Source organism: Corapipo altera, unplaced genomic scaffold (genome assembly GCF_003945725.1).
Source record: "Corapipo altera isolate COAL_440 unplaced genomic scaffold, ASM394572v1 71, whole genome shotgun sequence".
NCBI lineage: Eukaryota > Metazoa > Chordata > Aves > Passeriformes > Pipridae > Corapipo > Corapipo altera.
In genome coordinates, this window is record NW_020884916.1 from 3,670,467 (window position 1) to 3,692,222 (window position 21,756).

At 49.8% G+C, this 21,756-nt stretch overlaps 1 protein-coding gene across 1 annotated transcript; it reads right to left on the bottom strand.

Annotated features, from left to right (window-relative positions):
- Positions 1-412: 412 nt before the first annotated feature.
- Positions 413-15,812, bottom strand: LOC113952894. Its single transcript, XM_027655424.1, has 23 exons — positions 15,722-15,812; positions 15,002-15,147; positions 14,401-14,526; positions 13,818-13,997; positions 13,616-13,666; positions 12,897-13,023; positions 12,387-12,586; positions 11,794-12,006; positions 10,790-10,935; positions 9,988-10,115; positions 8,332-8,464; positions 7,940-8,072; positions 7,327-7,479; positions 6,820-6,946; positions 6,387-6,598; positions 5,568-5,730; positions 5,343-5,425; positions 4,556-4,716; positions 4,078-4,219; positions 3,553-3,746; positions 3,379-3,457; positions 2,757-2,894; positions 413-2,072 (listed from the first exon to the last, which is right to left on the bottom strand). Exons 1-23 carry the CDS (start codon positions 15,778-15,780, stop codon positions 2,029-2,031), a joined length of 3,138 nt encoding a protein of 1,045 aa, XP_027511225.1. The 5' UTR covers positions 15,781-15,812; the 3' UTR covers positions 413-2,028.
- Positions 15,813-21,756: the final 5,944 nt, after the last annotated feature.

Genomic DNA, 21,756 nt, shown 5'->3' on the forward strand with positions numbered 1-21,756 from the left:
AGCACCCTTTACACGTGAGGAGACTTCACAGCTACTCCAGACACTGCTGGACTTCCAGGAGATTCCATAAAACACTATAAAATGAGTTGTCAACAGTAAATACTTCAGAAGCAGAATAAACAAGATGATTGCACCACTCCTCCTTTTATTTGTTCTCTCCAAGGGACTATCAACTGAGCATGAAGAGATACACTGGGAAACTCTGCTCTTTTCATTGATACTCTTTGGTTTGTAGGGAAAAAAAAAAAAAAGACCCAAAACATTTTGAAACAGAGTTGTTTACTTATAACTGAAGTGTATTTGTTAAGAAAACCACAGTGGGGAAAATAAAGAAAACTTTGAGCAAAATTCCACATCATGCCTTTTTTTTTTTTTATTTAAAACAAAACATTTTCATTGAGAAACTGCTGCAATAAAAATGTGACAAATTGTATTTACTACTGCCTTCCACCCTGCCTTTTACAAATACAACCCCAAATCCCAGAGATAACTTTATCTCCTGCTGGGTACCATGTTTCCCTGTGGATATCAGAGACAGCAAGCACTGCAGGCTCTTACCTCCATGTAGGACTGTTATAAGCATATCTGCTGATAACCTAAAATAGAAAGCAGTGAAGAGAGCAACAACAGGGTTTTTTTTTTTTCACTACTACATTCCACAACAGGCAACCACAGTGACGTACAGGTGCTCTGCATTGTTTGTATTTTCTGGAAGTCCCTTCCAAGTGTCAGTAAAGTACCTAAATTCTCCCAAAGTGAAGTTGCAAAGGAACTGAAACAAACGTTTTGTGTGTGGGAGTGAGCTTAGAAAACGTGGAACCAGCAAAATGAGTTGATGAGGGCCAAAAAAAAAACCCCCCTTGCAGCTCCTCTGGGTCCACCAGACACATCTGGCAGTGGAAGCAAACCTGAGAGCTTCTGTCTGGCCTCCTGGGCAACCAAGTGTCCCTCTCTTCACACCCCCCCTGGTTATGCAAAGGCAGAAGGAGCAAACAGAGGTCTGTGTCGAGGAACCAGGAAGGAGCAGGCTCACAAACCTCTCCACACACAAGCAAGTCAGTAAATATTGCAGTGAGAGGAGAGCAGGCTTTGCTCTGGGAGCTCAGTCCCACTTGGGGGGTTTGCCAAGGGACTGGGCTGGCTCACAGCAAACCTTGTGTTGCTGCACTTCACCCAGAGCTGAGGAATATTGTGAGGATGGAGCAGGTGATGCTGCTCCTGTTGCACAGAAACAATGCCCCCCTCACAGCCAGGCTCTCCTGCTCTCACAGAGACAGGTCAGCAGAAGCAGAACGGGAGGGAGGATGTTTGCAGTTTAATTTCAGGCTCCCAGCACTGGAGTCCAGCAGCTGCACAGATCCCTGCAGTCACCACTACAGGAATAATTTAATTGGCTTCTTTGCTCAGAAAAATCACATCTGTAGAGACCCTGAGGGTGTCTGCCAGTAGGACTTACTGAGATCAGCATGAGTGTACTGAAAACATGGAGAGATGCTGGGCAAGGCTTAAAAGTGTGGCTCTAAAATACTTGAAAAAGTCACAAACATCCTTCATATCACAAAAGCTGTACAGAATACACTGATAAACTGGGGGGTTTATGCCACCTGTGGTTTTATGTTTTCTTCTTTACTGATTTAACAGTGAGAACTCTAAAATCAGTGACATCAAGAAGCTCAGCTTCCTTCTCCAGACCACAAATTATTGATAATCTAAGACCAGTGTGAAAGCATTTCAAGGTTAAGCAAGCAGAATATGGATTACCCATTATGTATTTCTCTAAATACATCCTTAATTAGATACCAGTCTCTTCTGATATTTCAGGTAAAGCAGCTCTGTCCTCAGACACACACACACTGCCCCACAGTCCACCTCCAGCCATTGCCAGGGATAAGGTTCCTCAAGGAAGTGAGTTGGTGGCTATTTTACTGTGCAGGAGATGAAATGCTTCTGTCCCTTCAATCCTGTGAGCAGGGCAGCTCCTCTCCATCCCAGCAGCAGAGCTCCAGCCCTGTTTGCAGCCCCAGCAGCTCAGAGGAGGGCTGAGCTCCTCACACTGCTTTGATGGTCGCTGTCTGTCAGAGAAATTCAGAATGAGGGCAGGGGGGGGAATGCAGAGCAGAGCACCAGGGGCTGCTGTGCCACCACTGACCCACAGGGTACAAACCAGGACCTACAGCCAGCACTGATCCCTGCCCAGGGGCTCGAGGGTTTGTGCACATCCATGGCACACCCATTGCAAACCCCCTGGATCTGAATCGCAAAATAATGCAAATGATCCACCCATAATTACACCAAACCCACACCATTATTAATTTCAAACTCTGAGCGTCACAGCCTAAAAATTCAGCAACTGCTTGAGGAAAATGTTCAGTTCAGAAGAATCCTGGTTATTTTAACTCTTTCTTTACTGCTGTAAGCCAGTACACATGAGGAAAACCAGCTGAACTCTCTTGCTGGTAAATTGGTTCCAAAGATCACAGATCTTGGCTGTACAACTTTCCCCAGAAACCTTTTCTGATGCCAACAAATAAATTAATAAAATTAATTCAGTGGAAGAAAGAAGGAAACAAATCCACATGTGGGAATTAGTCAAGCATTGATGTCTGCTTATTGACCTTCTGGTGACTTCTTTCTAGTGACCTGCAGCAGATATTGGTGTTTATCAGGCACCAGGGGTGAGAGATAACTTCTCCACCTTGGTAATCTTCTATCCACTACAGGGAAACAGAAATTGCAGTCAGATTAAGATTTATTACCTGGATTATCAGGGTCTGAAGGTTCCTGCAGGTTCACCAAGGCTTGCTTGATCTCACACAGGGTCTTGGCAAGGGGGGAAGCTGCTACCAGGCCCTCCACCTCCAACTCAGTCAGGTAAGGCAACTGGAGATCTAAACCTTGGAGAAATGGGAAAGCTTTTAAACCTAAAGGAAGAGGTTTTTCATGGCTGGATGGCTGCAGGAAGGAAATACTGCACTGAGCAGAAAGAACACCCAACCAGAGGCTGTGGGGAGCACAGAACTGATGGTATAGAATCTTCCTGACCTCCCCATATTGGCATTTAATCAGTGTAATGACTCCCATTCTCCTGTCCACAGTTGGCACTTGATATAAAGGTGTAAAGGGTCTGTGGGGATGAAAACTCCTACACTTCTCTCTTACAGAGGAGGCAGAAGTGGCTCCCCTGAACTGGCACCTCAGCAAAAAAAAAAAAAAAAAAAAAAAAAAGTGAAAACAACTACCATAAATGGGAAGAAATAATTATACATTTGCTCTCCTAGCAAACATACACACCTGTCTTACCCCAGACTTCACTGAGTCAGCCCTCTTTGTGATCTCTGAAAGCACCCATGGCACCCCCAGCCATGGCACTGCCCTTACCACGCTCTTCATGCCCAGGGAAGCTGAAAAAACCATCCTTCCTGCTGAAGAGCTCCCACTGCTGAGGCAGCTCATGATCCTGTGGGATAAAAAGGGCCCAAGAGTTAAAGAAATGGGCGAGTGGGAAAAACCAGCAGAAAGGTGAGAGATGGAACAACAACACCTGCAACTCACCTGCCCTTGCACTCCTGATTTCCTGTCACTGGCCAGGCTGCCCAGGGAGGGCACAACCTGCACTGTATCCTGTGCTTGGACCTTGTGCTCCATCTCTCCCTTCACAGCTCCATTCCTGCAGGGAGCATTCCCAAGCAGCACTTCCAGAGCTTTCATTAACTCTCTCACCTCCTGCCATGGAGCACCTGATGAACCTGATAAACAATTCAAATGGGCTCCTGCAGAACCACCTGAAGAACTACAATTACACCCAGACCAAAACCAAGAGCAGGAGCCTTCCTTTGGAAGTTTCACAAGGTGCCTCATATTGTACAACATTTCCAAATAAATGTGTGTTTATCTCCTCCTGAGCTGACAGACTTCTCCTCTCACTGAATTGAGATGAAGACAGACAGTCAGCTCTTCCAGGACAACACTGACAGACACAGTCTTGTGGGATCTCTGTGTGTATAAGCCAGCTCTTGTTTTTAACCTGTTCACTCTTACACTCCTCCTCTCCCTTGCTCTGCTCTCTGGTCCTCTCACCTGGCTGGAAGGTGTTCCCACAGTGTTCATCACCCTGTTCATCACCCTCTGCTGCCCCGCTGTTGTCTGCAGGTTTGTGCCCACAAATCCTTTGCCTGGCAAAGATTTTCAGGGCATCAGGGTCCAGTGCTTGCACCATGTCCTGTTCACAGAGAGCAGCAGTGTCATACTCTGGGTTACACTCTGTTATACTCTGCTAGCAATGTTACACCCTGCAATCCACCCATTCCACATTCTGCCTCCCATATAAAAACTATTTAAACTATACAAACTATTAACTAACCATATAAACTAACCAGATAAACTTAACTAACTAGATAAACTATTGAAACTATATAAAACTATTTTATGCCAAAATAACACTCTGAAATGGGGAAGACACATCCCTCAATAAACTGTCGCTTCAGGGGAACCATTTATCCTAACGAAAGTCACATTTCCAAGACTCCCTTCCCTCAAATCTTTCTTTCCCACTGACCACAAGGCTTTGAATCCTGTGGCTGATCCTGTTGTAAAAGCCCAGCACGTCCATCCTGTGCTTTGCCAGCTGAGCTGCCACGTGCAGGTTCTGATCCTCCAGCTTGTCATAGAGGGTGCGGACACTGAAATCCTCCAGGACCCCCCGTGCCAAGGGCTCTCCTGAAACACAGGGGAGGGCTCACGCTGAAACACTGGCCACGGGCTTTATTTCCCACTGCCTGCCCGTGGGGGACAACAGCATTTTGTGCTGAAATGGATGAGGCAAGAGGTGGTGAGGGGGAGGATGACAGAGCGTTACTATCAGCTCCTGACTCGCCCAGAAAATTCAGGATGCTGCTGTTCCCAGCACCACTTCATGCTGCCATCTGCTGTTCCCTCTGAACACCCCGAAATTCCCAAGGTGAGGTCATTCCCAGAAAGCAAACAAAGCCCCGGAGTCACGTGCCTTCGGAGAAAAGAAGGACCAACAGAAGCAGCCAAGGGAAATATTTGTAAAGGTTTTGTTTTCTTTAGCGGTCATTTAAATTTGCTGCCGTTTTTAAAGGGCTTCTCGGGGCTGGCCACTTCCTCTCCTGACTCCTAAGGGAGAAACCTCCACCCCATTCCAATCAGAGGGGGTTACACTGCCTGACTGAGGAGACCAAAGGGACCCAGAATGGCAGGGTGTGTGCCTGGGTGAATGTGGACACCATTCTCACACCAGAGAGTTAACACAGGACAACAAAACGGGGAGTAAGTGGGAAGAAGGCAGCTGGAGAACAGCTGGGGTTGGCCCAGCACTTCACCTGCACTGGGGGCTGTTCCCTTCTCTCCAGAAGCAGCATCTCCTCCAGAGCCTCGAGGACCAAGCATCTGATAAAACTGAAGGCTAGAGGGAGTGACAGAAGAGGGTGAAGAGCATCTCATTCTTCTCAGAGAAATCAGATACTGCAGTTATCACCAGCCCAGCTCCAGCAGAAGGACAGATTTCTTGTCCAGACTTTCACACCTACCGTGCAGAGGGGGTTTACCTGTCCTTTAGGAGGATGTACTCTGGGGGGATGTGGGGCTCACCCAGGCTCCTCCAGCGTGGCTTCCAGCCCTTCAGGGGGCTGCTGGCAGGGCCAGCAGGCTGGAACACTATGGCCAGGGTTGTCAGCACCACAGTGAGGGAGCCCAGAACAAAGAGGATGGCTGGGGAAGCAGAGAGGGATGGCAAGAAGTGAGAAACACAGAAACTACCATGTATCCTGCCCCAAACCAACATTTAGCAGCTTTCACATTGATTACAGGGGCTTCTGCTTTCCCCCTGTTGGTTGGTGCAGCAGGCCAGGAGCAAAGTGTTTTCTGAGGTGACCCAGCCAAGGATCACACTTGCAAGCCACACTTTCGTTTCTGTTGTTTACTGGCCTCTCACTGATGGACTGGTATGTGCAAAGCACTCACCCAGAGGTCTGGCTTTGAGGAAAGACCTCAACTGACCTTGTGTTTAGCCTGCAGTCAACTTTGAAATGATGTATTTAATTTCAGTTTAGTTTATCATGGAAACACAGTGTCGCTTTCTGCTTTCCAGCCAAGGAAAACAAAGCACCCTCAATCACTTGAATTCTTGGAGCAGGGTGTGGGGTGAGACACAACTGCTCCTTCCCTCTCTCACCACTTGAGCTCCCACACAGGCAGGTTCTTGGCAGTGAACTTTGGGGAGCTCCACAGGAGAACAGGATTAAAGCTGACAAAGCCAGTGGTTTGATGGTGTTTTCAAAGAAAATGCTTGTTTAAACACACTTCAAGAAGTACAAGAAAGGTCATAGTTAAGCCTCAAGGTTGGTGTCCCAGTGTTTTGGCTGTACCTGTGATAGCAGCCCAGTTGGGAGCCAAGTTCAGATCCTGTTGCTTCAAAACCCCATGTCTGGCCAGCTGGAACAGAGAGGAGGGCTGGAAGGGCACAGCTCTGGGGTCACAGCTCACGTTGGCTTCCTTCACAGTCACAATCAGGAAGTGCTCCTGGACAGTGTTATCCCTGAAAACATATGTGCCAGACTCCAGGAAAACATGGGCAAACCTGAAAGAGAGAAGCCAAGAAGGCACTGGGTTGATCCAAGTTTCCTTTGGCCTCCAGCTGTGATAATGGCAAAGACATGGATTTGAACACATATTTGACATTTTCACTGCCAAGGACCTACTGATTCCATCTCAGACTCACTCCCAAACCCCAGGACAGCACCCAGGATTTGGGAGTGAGTAACACACAACACATGCACTGTCACCCACAGCAGGTATTACCAGGAGAGGTTGAGGTGAGTCTCCTGGATGAGGTGGTTTAGCCTTCGGAAGGGTCCAAAATCCCAGCTGGGGTTGCTGTTATAGAGATGCTGCTTCTGATAAACAGGGTAATGGCTGGATGCACGATCTGGGAAGGGTCCAGAACAGTGTCAGCAGCTCTGACCCCCTTCAGCTGGGACAGCTGGCACTGGGCTGGCAAAGAACTGTGTTTCATTTGTAGGGCTAATGAGTGTCAACTCATTTATTTGAGTTTAATTACTGCCCAACAAAGATTTCTGCTGCCTAAGAGAGGACATCCTTTATGTCTGTTGTACAGAAATCCAACCAAAAACTGAAAACCATGAGGTAAGTCCCTGTCAGAGCCCAGACTGCAGTTGTGGGATCCCCTGAGGGCAAGAGAGCAGGGATGGGAAGGGATGTGCTCACACAGGCAAACGTGGACTCACTGCCCTGAATGGGTCTGCACACACAGACCTGCAAAGGGAGCACAGACCCAGCAACACTCACCCTGGGAATCGATGCTGAGCTGGAAAAGGATCGTGTCTCCTGCTTCCAAACACACCACAGGGTTGGGAACCAGGGGCAAGGCCTGGGGATCTTTGGAGGAAGTCCTCTGGAATCGATGACCTTTCTGCAGCAGCTGATTTGATGGGAAATCTCCTGCCAGGCAACAGAACAAACCACAGTGAATCCTGCAAAATGAGCAGCATGTGAAGACACTCAATCCTTGGCAAGGAAGAACTATTTATTTTGTGCCTGTGGGCAATTACAGCTCACAAGGCCAAATTCTGCTCTCAGCCACACCACCCTAATTGAGGAGCAAATGGAATCAGGAGCCAGCACACAGTTGCCAACAGATTTGCCTCCAAATGGAGTTTCTTCCTAGTTCTTGGAAATCCAAAATCATCCTGCAATCTTTATTTGACCCATTCCCAGGGAGCTAACTGTGCAGTCAGTGCAGTTCCTCACTGTTTAATCCCAGACAGAACAAGGTATCTCCCTAATTTCTAAATAGTTTGGAGCACCTGATAATAAATTCCCACTGGGCCAACTTGAAAGGAAACAAATGGCTCAGTCTGGCTGGAATTCAGGTTCACTCTCAGGGGCTCTCAAGCCTTACCCATGAGAAATGCATCCAGAACATCTGTGCTGGAGACAATGAAACCCAGCACTCCACTGGGGCTGAACAGGACCAAATGCACCCTCTGGCTGTTCTGCACGTGCTCATCTGGGCCCAGGACATTTGCCACTTCCTATGGGAAGCAGAGGGAAACACTGGTCACTGATACAATCAACACTGGACTCAGATCCTGGTTTGTGACCAGTCTTAACTGCAGCTGTACAAGGTTCCTCTAGTGAGGCTTTTCCCCTACAGTTCAGGAACTGTCATTTCTCTGTAAAGCACCAACCCTGTAACTTCAGGACCCACGAGTCCCTTTCCCAAGCTGTGATCTTTAAGAGCTCCCTCCAGACCTGCCTACTGAGAAAGCATTCCCTTCCCCCAAAACCTACCCTCACTTCTCCTTCATCCGTCCTCAGGAGCAGCTCCCTGTTGGTGCCAAATGCCAGGGAGATGTGTGGGGCTCTCAGCAGGCACAGCTGGTCACAGAGCTCCTCAGCAGAGATGTACTGCTTGCAGTGACATCTGCCAAGTGGACAAAAGGCCCTGATCAGTCATGACCCCTGAGCTGCAACACACTGGGGGTCAGGACAGATCCAGTATCCTATAAATTACAACAAGTGGGGCTGCTCCATGTCCATGGAAAACAGGATGGAGCAAACTATTTGTCCATCCCATCAGTACCTTGCCTGCTATTCAAGGCCAAAACATGACCCCCCAGTATCTAACAGTGTTTGGTTGGTGTCTAATAGTGACCAACTTAGTGCTGTAACAGAGCATTACACACCCCTCCCTAAAGCTCAGCTTTAAGAACACAGTTGACAGAAACAGAGTACAATTTTAACACACTGGATTTCTTTGCAGTCCATGTCAGGAGGAGATTTTCAATACAGAAAGAGGAAAAAAAGTGATAATGATATGACAAGAACCAGCTTCAGTGTCTCCCTGCCCGTGACAGGGGGGTTGGAACTTTGTGATCTTTAAGGTCCCTTCCAATCCAAACCATGAATATGTGTCCTATATATATATAAAAATGATAGTTATTTATAAAAATATATAAATATTTATATTTATATATATTTATATAAAAATTGATATCTATAAAACTATGATTAAAGGGGGAGGGAACAAGGATTGATATCCGCATTTCTGGTCTAAACCTACTAGAGTGATCATCCACTTCAGAGGGGCTCAACCCAAAGCAATTGGAAGTAAATTTGAGCTCTGTCCATCCTCACCTTGTCAGTCCATGTTCATTCTGGTGCCTCCACCCCAGACACAAAATCCCCAGGTATTGGGGACACAGGCACACTCTCCAGGCAGAGGAATGGGGCCAGTGACTGTGGGCTGAGGGCTGGCATCTCCATGGGAAGGGACTCCACCAAAGGAAACTTCCCCAGAAACACCTCCCACGGCCCTGCCCTGCTGTGAGCTCGTGGGCTCAGTGACTCTGGTGGTGAGGGGGTGGGTGAGGAGGGGCTGAGGGGGTGGGACCACCCCTGGAGTGTTGTGTCCAGTTCTGGGCCCCTCAGCTCAGGAAGGATATTGAGGGGTCCTGGAGCAGGTCCAGGGAAGAGCATCAAGGCTGGGGAAGGGACTGGAGCACAAGTGCTGTGAGGAGAGGCTAAGGGAGCTGGGGGGGCTCAGCCTGGAGAAGAGGAGGCTCAGGGGAGACCTCCTCACTCTCTACAACTCCCTGACAGGAGGGGGGAGCCAGGGGGGGTTGGTCTCTTTTCCCAGGCAACCATCAGCAAGACAAGAGGGCTCGGTCTTCAGCTGTGCCAGGGGAGGTTTAGGTTGGATATGAGAAAGAATTTCTTTCCAGAGAGGGTGCTCAGCCATTGGAATGGGCTGCCCAGGGAAGTGGTGGATTCTCCATCCCTGGAGGTGTTTAAGGACAGACTGGATGTGGCATCAGTGCCATGGGCTGGGAACCACAGCGGGGTTGGATCAAGGGTTGGACTTGATCTCAGAGATCCCTTCCAACCCAGCTGATTCTATGATTCTGGGATTCTATAATTCTGGGATTCTGGGATTCCGTGACTCACATGCCCAGCTCTGCATGGATCTCTCCCCCTGCCCTCCCACACGCAGGGGAGCAGTCGTGGCGCGCGGGGACGACGCAGCGTCGTGTGGCTGCCAGACGGACCTGCCCGGGGGCACAGAGTTCATCCACCTGCAAACACAGCATCCACAGCATGTGAGAAACCAGGCAGTATTTCGACTAACTCACAGCATCCCCAAAATTCCCTCCCTGCCCATGGCATCAGGCCTTCAACATAAAGAGTGCCTGCAGTTCTTTGCTGGCCCCATGCATTGTCAGCTCGTCTAATTACTGCCCAACAAAGACTTGGGCTGTCTAACAGAGGACAAGTTTTATCTCTGTGCTACAGAAATCCAGTCAAAAAGTGAGAATCACTGACTGAAGTTCCTATAGTAGCCTTCAACAAGGTTAAAGGACAACTTGGAAAGCATGGAAGAAAGAACGTGGCAGTTTCCCCTCCCATCCAAATCCCTCATGCAAGTCTGATGAAGAACTTCACATCAACCATAAGAAGGCTTAAATTCCTGCATTTGTCATCTACATGAGACAGTGCTGCTCCCCACTGCCCTGGTGTGGAAGTATCCTTTGCCTCCACGCCTTGTGAATTTAAATTTAGCCTCATAATGTCTTAGTAAAGAAATCAAGTGCCATTATCCTACAAGGAAGGGTCAAGGGTCTCAAAAAAACCCCCAAAAAAACCAGTTAAAGAACTTGCTTGTATCTTCAGCCCAAAGCACTGCTTGGGCCAATTACTCCCCCCCCTCCTGCACATCACAAAACAATTTTGTTTTGAAGCCAAATTTTACCTGAGGTCGACAGTCCTGGTCGCTGTTGCTGTCAGGGTCTTTCTTGCCTCTCTCATCATAATAAACATAACCTGCCTGGCAGATACAGGAGGCATCTGACTGCTGGAAAGCCCTGTTCAGCCCATGGCAGGTACAGCTGGTGGCACCTTAAGAGGAGAGGTTGGATTTAGAGGGGTGATTGGGGTGAGGAATAAAAACTGCTCTCTGGAAAGGAGCAGTTCCAGTGTTCAATACCCTTCATCAAATCCCACTGCTCATTTTAGTGACACTGCTGGAGCAGAGCTGAGGGCAGGCAGCTGGAGCCAGCCTACCTTCAGCTCCACAGCCATCAGACATTTCCTGCAGCCCCATTTCAGCAGAGAGGCAGAAAGGCCCAGCTGCTCATTTGCAGCAGTTTTGACAAGCCCTCCATTCATCTGTACATTAAGCCCCTGGACTGGGTAAGGACTCAGTCAGTCAAGGCTGCCAAGCCCCTCTTTGTGCTTCAACATCTCAAATCCACTTGATTTGAAATGCTGGGACAGTGCTGCACACACACTGAGTAAGGTACTCTTCACTGGGCACAGCTGCCTACCTTCCAGTTTTCCACCTTCACCCCACTTTATCATGCTCTCAGTGCCCAATTTTGGCTCAAAAGCACACCTACACTTAACACAAGCTCCCCAGTTCAGGGCTAAAGTACTCCTGGTGAAAGTCCAAAGCAATAAGAGAGCAGGAATTACTAGAGCAAGAATTAGTAGAGCTGCTCATCTCCTCCTTCCTTTAAGGAGCTCAAATCCCCTCGGCTAACAGAGTGTAAGAGTTAAAGAAAAAAGACAGCTTTGACAACTGAATTCTCTTTCTGGGGGGGACAGAGGGAGAGCAGCTGGGCACTGGCACCATGAGGATGCCAGGGCTTGTGCTCCATCATGAAACCACAGGAGAGAATCACATTTCCAGGTGATTTCCTTGTTAGTCTTTCTCTTAACAGTGGTGGAACTTCACTCACACACACAAAAACTCACCAGGCTGAGAGGAAGAGGAGCTGCCACAAGGGAAACAGGCAGCCTGGGCAGGGAGGTGGTTGAAGGTGCCAGCAGGACAGGGCTGGCAATCCCCTCTGTGCTTCCCAAAGTGGCTGCTCCCGTGGGTCCCTGGGGGACAGGGCAGGGGGGCAGGTGCCAGGGAAGGGCAGTAGTGGCCACGGGGACAAGGCTGCTGGTGGTAGCTCTCACTGCCTAGAGAAAAGGTACTGCTTAGGGACCCCAACATGTGCTAAGAGAGGGGCAGAGACCACCTGCTTATCCCACTTAAATATATACATACAAATAGATATAAATACACACGTCTGTATATATAAAGTTAATCAACATTCAGCATTTTCCCACCTAATTAATATTTAAATATAAACTCATATTTAAATACAAATCCATATTTAAATACAAATCTCAGTTTCTTTCTCCCAGCTCTTTCACGGGGCAAATCCGGTGGCAAATCCACGTGGGAGCCCACAGCAGGGTTTTATAACTGCAGAGGGCTGAGAGCTCTGCCCACACAGAACTGAGAGCTCTCTGCAGCCAGTCTGAGCTGCTGTTTGTTGCCCCAGTGCCCCAGGTACCTGGTGGGCAGAGGAAGCCAGCGGGGCAGGGCTGGCAGGGGGCTGTGAGCAGGGGGGCACTGCGGTAGGTCCCTGCAGCACAGACCCTGCAGAACTTCTCCAAGGAGTCCCTCAGACCAGGCAGGGGCAGGGCCATGGATCCTCCCTCACATGGCACTGGGTGGGCACTGCCAGGGGGGCAGTAGTATGGAAACACACACCTGGAAGGCAAAACAAGGCAGGGAGAGGGGAGAAAGCTCTAAAAATCAGTTTGATTTCTGGGTACAATGACCAGTGCAAGCAGAGGGCAAAATTAAAAACGGTTCTCATCTGATTCCAGGCACAAGCTGAGTAGCAGAAATCATAAATGGCCCCAGTCAGTCTTAGCAGTCACCAAATCTGCGAATGCAGCTACAAAGATTCCTTTGCTTTTGCCCAGTGCACAAAGACTGTGGTTTAGGTTCAATCCCAGGCACAGTTCAGAGTTTTTAGGAAGTGAAATCTGGCTGCACCAACACTGCAGGTACTCACAGCTGCTCAGGGCTGTTGTATGTGGAGGATCCTTCGGGGCAGTGGTACCCAGCAGGACACACAGAGGGCTCACCTGTGAGAGCACCACAGTACAGGCCAGGCCTGCAAGGCTTGGGATTTACTGAACCTGGGGAAAAAAGGATGAACAGAGATACATTATGTGACATACCCAGAACAGGAGACTCTGGGCTGGGGAGACAGGGAGCAAAGGGGGGCTTTATTAAGTGCCCATTAACATTACTGCTCACAAAAGGGCACAGATCTGTTGGAAACCAGTTTGCTATTTAGCAGAAAATGCTAAAACCTCAGTGCCTAGTCCTGCATCAAGATATCTACTCCTTTTCTAGGTCCACACCACTTCCTTTGGCAATCTCTGCTAAACAAGAACAGGAAGGGAGGGCTGGGAGTGACCATGTCCTGGCAGGGCTGCTGCAAGAATGGGACCAGAGTCACTGCTAAATGTCATGGCTGTGCCTGCTGATCTGCCTTCTAGACTCAGAAATGGCTGGGAATAAAGGAAATAAAGAAAACAAAGGTCCTGTCACCTGCTGGGCATTCGTAGCCAGGTTTGCAAGGTACTCCCTGGGTGTTGGGCAGCCCTGTCTGCGCTGGGTCTGGGCAATAATATCCAGGTGAGCAGGGATCACACTCTTCCAGTGACTTTGCACCAGGCTGGGTCCTGGCAGTGCCAGCTGGACAAAGGAAAGTGTCCCCTTTACCAGGGCACCAGTACCCAGGAGGGCATGGATAATCCTCAAACCTTGTCAGACCTGTGAGGAAGAGAAAGGAGAGAAGAAAGGGAGGCTGGGTGGCCAGGAGGAGTTTTGGGGATAATTGTGGGCATGACTGACCATCTCATCTCAGGGAGCTTTGTGATCAGCTCTGGAGGTGGGGAAGGGCTGTTTTTCCCCTGGCACTGACCTGGCAGGGGGCAGTGGTACCCTGGAGGGCAGGGCTGGCAGTCAGACAGGCTCTGAGCCCCCGGCTGCCCACGGAACGTCTGGGGAGGGCACTGCTGGGGTGCCACGGGGCTGCTGTGCTCACTGCCATTGCCCCCGGGGCAGTAGTGTCCTGATGGGCACGGATGGGCCTCTGAGTCCCCTGAGAAACAGAAAGCAAGGATTTAAAGAGCCATTTTCAACAGGATTGGAACACCTTTGTTCTGTGATCTGCTGGGTCCTCCCTAAGCTACTGCACAATCTGTGCAAAATCCACCTCCACCATCCAAGCCCCTCTTCTGACAGGGATATTTGGAGGCTGGTTGTGATCTCAGGCTCCCCAACATTTCCCATGGTTGCTGGAACAGCATGTTATATTAACACTGTTAAATACCTCTTTTCTCTGCAGACACTAGAACTCATCACTAGAGACTCCCACTGCCAGGACTGTCCCAAAATGCCATGTCTGACCTCAAATCCAGCCTCACCAGGTTCAGGGACACACACAACTCTTAAAAAAAGCAACTCCTATCCCTTCCCCTCAGGGTTTATCCCCCAGTTCCAACCTGCTTTGCACCAGCGTCCCGGTGGACAGGGCAGGCAATCCTCCCTCCTCACAGCCCCTGGAAGATCTCTAAGGGTGTTGGCAGGACATGGTATGGGCACCTCAGATCCCTCCAGGCAGTAGAAACCTACAGAAAGGGATGGGAAAGAGAGAAAAGTAAAATATGCAAGTCACAGAACCACACAGAATCAACCAGGTTGGGAAAGATCTCTGAGATCAGAGCCCAACCCACGACCCACCACCACCCTGTCAACTAGACCACGGCACTGAGTCCTCCAATGACAAAAATGTTTGAGCAAGAACCTCCTGTTGTTGCAGAATGAACATTTACACAGCTGCTGGGAGGCTGCTGTGCACACAGAAAGCCAGGCCAAAAGCCTTCAAACTCTTCTGGAGCATCAGTTCAGCACCAGAAATTCGAGGTGCCTTTTTGGTCAGGCACACAAATTGGTCCAAAAGATGGAAAACCAGAAGAAACCAACAAGCAACGACAATTTAAAAGAAGAGATCACAGTATATCATGCGAGATAATGGTGTTTTCCAGCTGGTTAGAAGCAAGCCAATAATTCTATACCCTAAATAGCACTGAGGTCCTGACTCACCTGCAGGACACAGCCCTGCACACACCTGGCCCCAGCGACACCCGGCCAGGAAGCGCCAGGAGAAGCTGTGGCCCTGGGGAGCAGCCTGGGAGCTCCCAGCCAGGCAGAAATATCCAGCAGAACATTTCCCCTCCAGCTGCCCGTGCCTGGAGCAGAGAGAACAGCAAGAGTCCACATACAACCCACTGCTGCTGAGCTGGGGCAGAGGCAGAGCAAGTGTTGGTGCAGTGAACTCTGCAATGAAAAATAACTTCTTACACTGACAGGAGACAAAAACAGCCCCGTTTTTTCCATATGCAGGTGACTAGAGTGAGCCAGACACTTCTGAGTTCAAATTCCATAAATGTGAACTGCTTTAGATGAATTTGTGGATGATTTTCCACCAGGCTGATCTTTCTGCATTAATTCCACGTTTCCATAAATGCTACCCCTACCATCTCTCTTCCAGATGCTTCTTTGTACCATGACAGTGATGTCAGACTGCTTTGAGATGCCTCCCAAAATTCACAGATCCAACAGTTCTGTACCCAAAAGCTGTGTCTTAAGCTTGTATTTCTTTACTTGGAATGAGAGAGATGTGGTGGATAAGCTTGTATTTCTTACTTTGAATGAGAGAGATGTAGTGGAGAAGCCAGGAGGAACTTAGCACCCACTTACCAGCACCAACCAAGGATCTCAAAGGCAAAGTGAAAAACAAGCCAGACTGAAATGATTCATAACCTGCAGTAGTGACCAGGTAAGCAAGGCAGACATTCCTTCTCATTCCAGAGGCCAGTCATGTTTCCAGGAGTGAAGGTGCCCTCAGGACACGTGAGAGGAACTCGTGTGCCTGGAAAGGAGACCACAGAGACAATAACAAACCTCAGGGAGGCTGTTGTGGTCTGACAAGGCTCTTGACCTGGATCAGAGCGTGACAAATGACTCCCAGGACACGCTGGCTCGTTGCCACCTCCTTGTCATCCGGCCTACAGGAATTCAAACATGAATTGTACATCTCTGGGATCACAGTGAGGCACATAACACCTGAACCCTTGGCATGCAAGTTCCAGTGCACCTGTGGGACAGTACGAATGAGGTGGGCAGCGCTTGGGGTCTCCTGTCACCAGGTCCTGGCAGTAGAACCCTCTCTGGCAGGGGATGCAGGATGCAGAGCCTGTGGCTGGCTGGTACTCTCCAGCAGGGCATGGTGTTGGCTGGGCTGCCCCTGATGGGCAAAAGTGACCCTGCAAGGACAGAGGAGGGAGAGGATTTCACAGAGGTGAAGCCAAACACAGGGGCTGTGTCATTAAACCTTGGGCAACACTCTGTGTGGATGCAATCAATGTATCAATGAGGGGTGTGTGACCCCTGGCCACTGTGGGAATTGCCCAGAGCTGAGTCCCCCCTCCCTCACCCCCTCAGCAGTACCTTGGGGCAGAGCAACGCTGTGGGGCTGACAGAGCTGGAGTTTGCTGGGCAGTAAAACCCCTCAGAACAAGGTCCTGTTGGAGAACTCAGCCCAGCAGCAGCACAGAAGGAGCCAGGGTAGCAGGGCACACAGCTCTGGGGGGAGGCACCACCTGAGGGCAAACCAAAAACCAGGGCCAGCCAGAGGGGGAGGTGGAAGAACACCCAGCACAGAACAGCATCAGCAGCACTGACCTGAGCTGGGAACACACGGGCACCACCAGGCCTGGCTGAGGGTGCCAACACCCTGCTGTAGCCAAGGGGCAGCTGCTGAGCCATGCCAGACCCTGGGGGGGTCCCACTCACCCGTGGCATTGTTCAGGGTCCCAGCTGGGCAGGCAATGGGGAAATGGGTTCCCTCTGGGCAGTAGTGCCCGGGTGGGCAGGGCCCACTGAGAGGGAAGGCAGGTGTCCCACGTGGAGTGGCATCAGTGGCTCCTCCTGCACAGTAGTACCCAGCTGAGCACAGACCTGCCAGGGCAGGACAGAGAGGGTGGCATCTCCTCAAACCCTCAGAAATAGCCAGATAACTCAGAGAAGAGAAGCCAAATCCCATCCTTATCCTATTGTAATCACTGCTGATACCCTGGGCAGTTCACCTTTGGTTTGCCTTTCCTCCTCATTAACCTTTGGTCTCTATCACTTCCTTTCTTTACCTGCTCTGACCTCATCTAGCATTTGCTTATCTTATCAGTTCTCTAACTAGTTCCCTATCATTTGTTTCCTGTGGGAAGAATCCTGCCTCTCTTCTTTCCAGGCATCCAACCTTGGCATTTTGCCCCAGCGACAATCCCTCTGTGCTTAAATGGGAGGGAAAGTGTTTAAGAGGACAGAAAGAGCAGCAATAAAAGTGTTAAAGCAAAGGAAGAGAAAGCAGAAAAAAAACAAAGGGAGAGAAGGAAAAGCAATGCACTAACATCCAAAATAACATCCAAAATGAATGCTCAGTGAAAAGAATGAGACAGGGAAAAAGAAGTGGCTGATGGGCACAGGGTGAAGGGTGACAGGCACAGGGTGAAGGGTGCCCTCCAATAGCCTTTACTCTGTTCATGGAGATATTTTCCAATTCCCTGCATCCTGAATATCCCACCCCTGTGCTGTGGGGTGGGTTATTAACCAAACTCACCATCAGGTTCCCAGTTGGCCTCTCCCCTGCAGTACCTCCCCACTGGGCACAGCCTGCAGGCAGTGGGGGCCAGTGCCCCCTCCAAAGTGTTGAGTGTCCCCTCAGGACATGGCAGGGGGGCAGCAGTTCCAGCTGGGCAGTAGTAACCTGCACATGGAGGGGGGAATGAACACAGGAGAGAGAGGTGGGAATGCTGAGCAAACACCCCGTTCCCTGAAGGAACCCCTGCTCTGACCCAGGCAGGAGGATTTCCTGCAAGTCTCCATCCCACCTCCTCCCGTCCATGTTTGGGGTTTTCCTGCACACCTGAGCCTCACCTCTGGGGCAGGTGAGGGGCTCCACAGTGGCAGCACTTCCACAGGCCATTCCAGGCGGGCAGGGCAGGCAGGTCCCTGCCCCAGGCACGGGGCTGAAGGTGCCAGGCTCACAGGGCAGCTCCAGCCCGGTGCCTGCGGGGCAGTAGAAGCCTCTGGGACATCTGTACCCATGGATCCCATCAGAAGGGCAGGGAGCAGAGTTTCCTTCCAGGCAAACATACCTGGAAGAGAGGATTCGGACTGAAACAGCTCACAGCCCCACTCAGAGGCATTAAACAGGGGAGACATCCCTTGGAAATGCATCCTGTTTCAGTTTGGCTGACAACTCCCCCCCCATCTGTAATTTGGTGCCCACCTGAACATCCTGGTAAAAGGCTCTTTTCTTTTTTTTTTTTTTTTTTTTACACTAAGCTACCTAGAAAGTGTTCTCATTCTAGAAGGAAAAGCCTTTGAAAACTGAAGTATTTTTACTTCAAAACACGGGGCCCAAGTGTTCAGTTCCTGCTGCCTTCGCTGAGCCTCTTTTTATCCCCAGTCCTTTTGCAGGCCTCTGCTTTAATGCCATCAGTGACTCTTCCCTTTACCACTTCCCTCCCACGCCCTCACTTCAAGTAAAGATGAGGAAATACAAAAAAACTACAACGGTTCTGAGAGCTGAGCAACAAGGAAACAAGAGCTGTGATCCCATTATCTGCTGCAGACAGGGATTCAAACCATGTCGTGTCTGAAGAAGAAACAATTCCTGGTCCTTGAGGAAAAGGAACAGCACTGAAGGAAAGACCAGCAAAGCTGCCTTTTTTTTTTTGCCTGGAAGCAAGATCTGTTCAGACTGAATAGCAGATTATGGGCAGTGATGGATGTTCCATGGTAGAGGCGTTGAAAAGCAACCTGGGCACAGTGACTTCAGATTTTGGAAGCCAAGGGTCATTTATAGACATGTGATATTCATTGTCATCCAGCTCACAAACCTTAATCCCTACTGTTGCAGCCAGGCTATAACATCTTTCTGGGTTAAAGGATTTTTTGGGGAACATTTAAAATTTGGACAGGACGTGGCAAAACCCTCTTACTCCCAAGAAATCTGGTTTGGTGGCTCACCATTTTTAGCCTTTCCAAATGTAGCCCTCACTCATATTCTGAGCTTAGCTTCGACTTCTAGACAAATTTAATTGTGATTTTCTCCATTAGATTCAAGAGCCAGCTGTTATTAGAAATCCTTCCCCAGGAAATCTTGTTACACTGCACTGAAATCACTTCTAAGACTCTCTTTCACATATAAAATCAAGTTTCTGTAGCCTCTTGCCATGAGGAATGTCCTGAGATGGACAGATATTGCTCAGGGCACTCCCCTTGCACAGGCTGGAAATGGTACCTTGTCCCTGGTTCTTGCACCACCTTGTGGGAGAAGGGAACACGGGAGGGAAAAAATGTTAAATTCTCAGCAAGGGTGATTATGAGGTTAAATAAGGGATTTGCAGCAGTAATTTATCTGTAACGCTGATTTTTGTAGCGATAATTTTTTTGCTGAAAACAGTGAAAAACCATGGATAAGCCTGGGGTGGAATGTCAGGCAAACTGAGGGAAAAGGAAAGACCCTGAAACATCTACTGAGCTCACTAAGGAGATGCAATATCCCAACCAAAGGGGTAAGAAAAGCCCAGGATCTGCTGGTTTGGGTGTCCCTGAGCTGTAACACACAGCATGGTTGTGCTCTGTCACCAACAAGAGCTGGTCTCACACACACCCTGGGTCACACAGCGACGTCTGGGCCAGCTCAGACAGCCCCGTGCCACTGCAGTAGTGCCCAGCTGGGCAGGGCTGGCACTGCTCCTCTGCCTCCAGGCCCACCAAGGGGGAGAAGGATCCAGGAGGACATGGCACAGGATACCCCGTGCCCCTGGGGCAGAAGTGTCCAGTGGGACAGATGTCATTGCCAGGCAGAGCCAGGCTGGAGGATTCCACCTGCACCAGAAAAACACAGAGAAAAACTGCCGTGAAAAGGAGATTTAACACAATGTACACAGAGACAGCTCTGGGGAGGGCACCCAGGAGCTGAGTCCTACAAGTTTGCTGCCTCTGAGTTAAAACAAAGACCATGGCTGGCATAAAAAGGGCCTTGGATGCTGAGGTGTGGCTATGCCAACCCTGATGCCAACTTCTGGAGGAGATATTAGACCACATGCTCCAGGGCAATGCACAGAAACACAGGTCTGGCCAGAATTTATCAGGGGCAGCAACATATTCCAGCTGACACCAAGAGCAGATGAGGAGCTCTCAGGGGCAGCAGGAAGAGGCATGAGCAGCCTCATGAAGAGCAGGGATGCTTGGAAAATATGACAGCAGAAGCCAGGAGGATGTGACAGCCCAGTCCTTGCCCCCAGGTCAGTGGGGTTGCTGTGCTGCTGCCTGGCACTCACCCTGTGTTTGAAGGGGGCTGGGCTGACAGCTCCCTTGGCACAGTGATAACCTGGATAGCAAAATCCAGAGGGCTGGGATAGACCTGGGGCTGAGCAATACATGCCTAAAAATGAACAGAAAACAGCCTCAGTGAGAGGAGCTGCACAGACCATTGTAACTTGAAAGGTGAACTCATGTTTCCCTCACCCTTCCCAGGTACATCCCCGGGGTGCCCAGTCCCTACTCACCTGCTGGGCAGGGTTCACAGTCAGACTCATGAGTGGCACCAGTCCTGGGGCCAAAGGTGCCCTTTGGACACGGATGTTGTGTGCTGAGGTTGGTCCCTGGCAGACAGAAGTGCCCAGCAGGGCACAGCTCAGGAGTGTGTGCTCCAGGACCTGGGGTACAAAGAACAGCACCTTGCTCAGGTCACAGACAACGTGCTTCTTTATCAACATCTATCTCTATCTCTATCCTATCTATCTCTAATCCCCTACTCCTCCCTATTCTGGTCATCCAGACACAGAAAAGCAGATCCCATGGGGCAGGAGAAGCCTTGTGGATAGTGATGAGGAACAGGAGTAACTCCAGTCTGGCAGGGGAGCAGTAACAGCAGAACACGGTCCTTCAGAAGTGGTTTTGCCCAGATCACACACCGTGCAAACCCCAGAAAGTACTTATTCTCTCATATAAGTACCAGAAAGTACTTATTGTCTCAAGTTCAGCCTCAGGCAAAGAACATCTTAGTGCACAGGTAAGTCAGTTCTGAATTAAATCCCTGGGGAAAACGGGGTTTTCAATTAAAATGCTCAGCTGGGATTCTGGGGCTCCCAGTTGTGGTCCCAACTCTGCTGAAACTCGTGTTTTATCTCAGCCAAGTCATTTCTTCCCCGTTGTTTCAGCTCCCCACGTGAGAAAGGAAAAGCCCCTTTTGTCTCACCGAAGGTGATGGATGAATTCGTAACTGTCACAGTGTGACCACAAATATTTCAGTGCTGAGAGGAGCAAATAAACACCTTGTGGGGACAGATGGTGAGAACCTCTGAGAAGGAGCAGCTGTCTCAGAGCACAGGCTCTGGCTGCTGGCCAGACCAGGAGCTGCTTGCCAGGAGGGTTTGTTTCCCTGGGAGGCCACAGACATGTCAGACACGGAGAAGAAGTGGCTGAGCCAAGAAATAAAGAAGTGCAACAGCAAACAAGAAGCTTTATGAGTGACCTGAGGCTGCAACTGAGAAACCAGCAGGAGTTTTGGACAACAAATGGTTTGGGGCATTAATATATAGTGAGCATCACTACCCAAAGAGGATGTGAGGCACTGAGGTTGTTCTTCCTCTGTCTGCTCAGGGTCAGGGTGTAAGAAATAAAGCTGTGGGGGGTGTGTGTGACCCCCAAACACAGCAGCAGAGCCTCACCACTGCAGGAGTACCCAGCTGGGCAGAGCTGGCACTCTGCTGAGTGATGTTTTCCAC

Excerpts from the sequence above, each read along its gene's own strand:
- LOC113952894 (XM_027655424.1), bottom strand. The coding sequence starts at position 15,780 with ATGACTGGCCTCTGGAATGAGAAGGAATGTCTGCCTTGCTTACCTGGT. Across the intron at positions 10,936-11,793 it reads CTCCTCTTCCTCTCAGCCTG|GTGCCACCAGCTGTACCTGC; the intron begins GTGAGTTTTTGT and ends TCTCCTCTTAAG. Across the intron at positions 2,895-3,378 it reads CCCTGGGCATGAAGAGCGTG|GTTTAGATCTCCAGTTGCCT; the intron begins GTAAGGGCAGTG and ends CATTTCTCCAAG.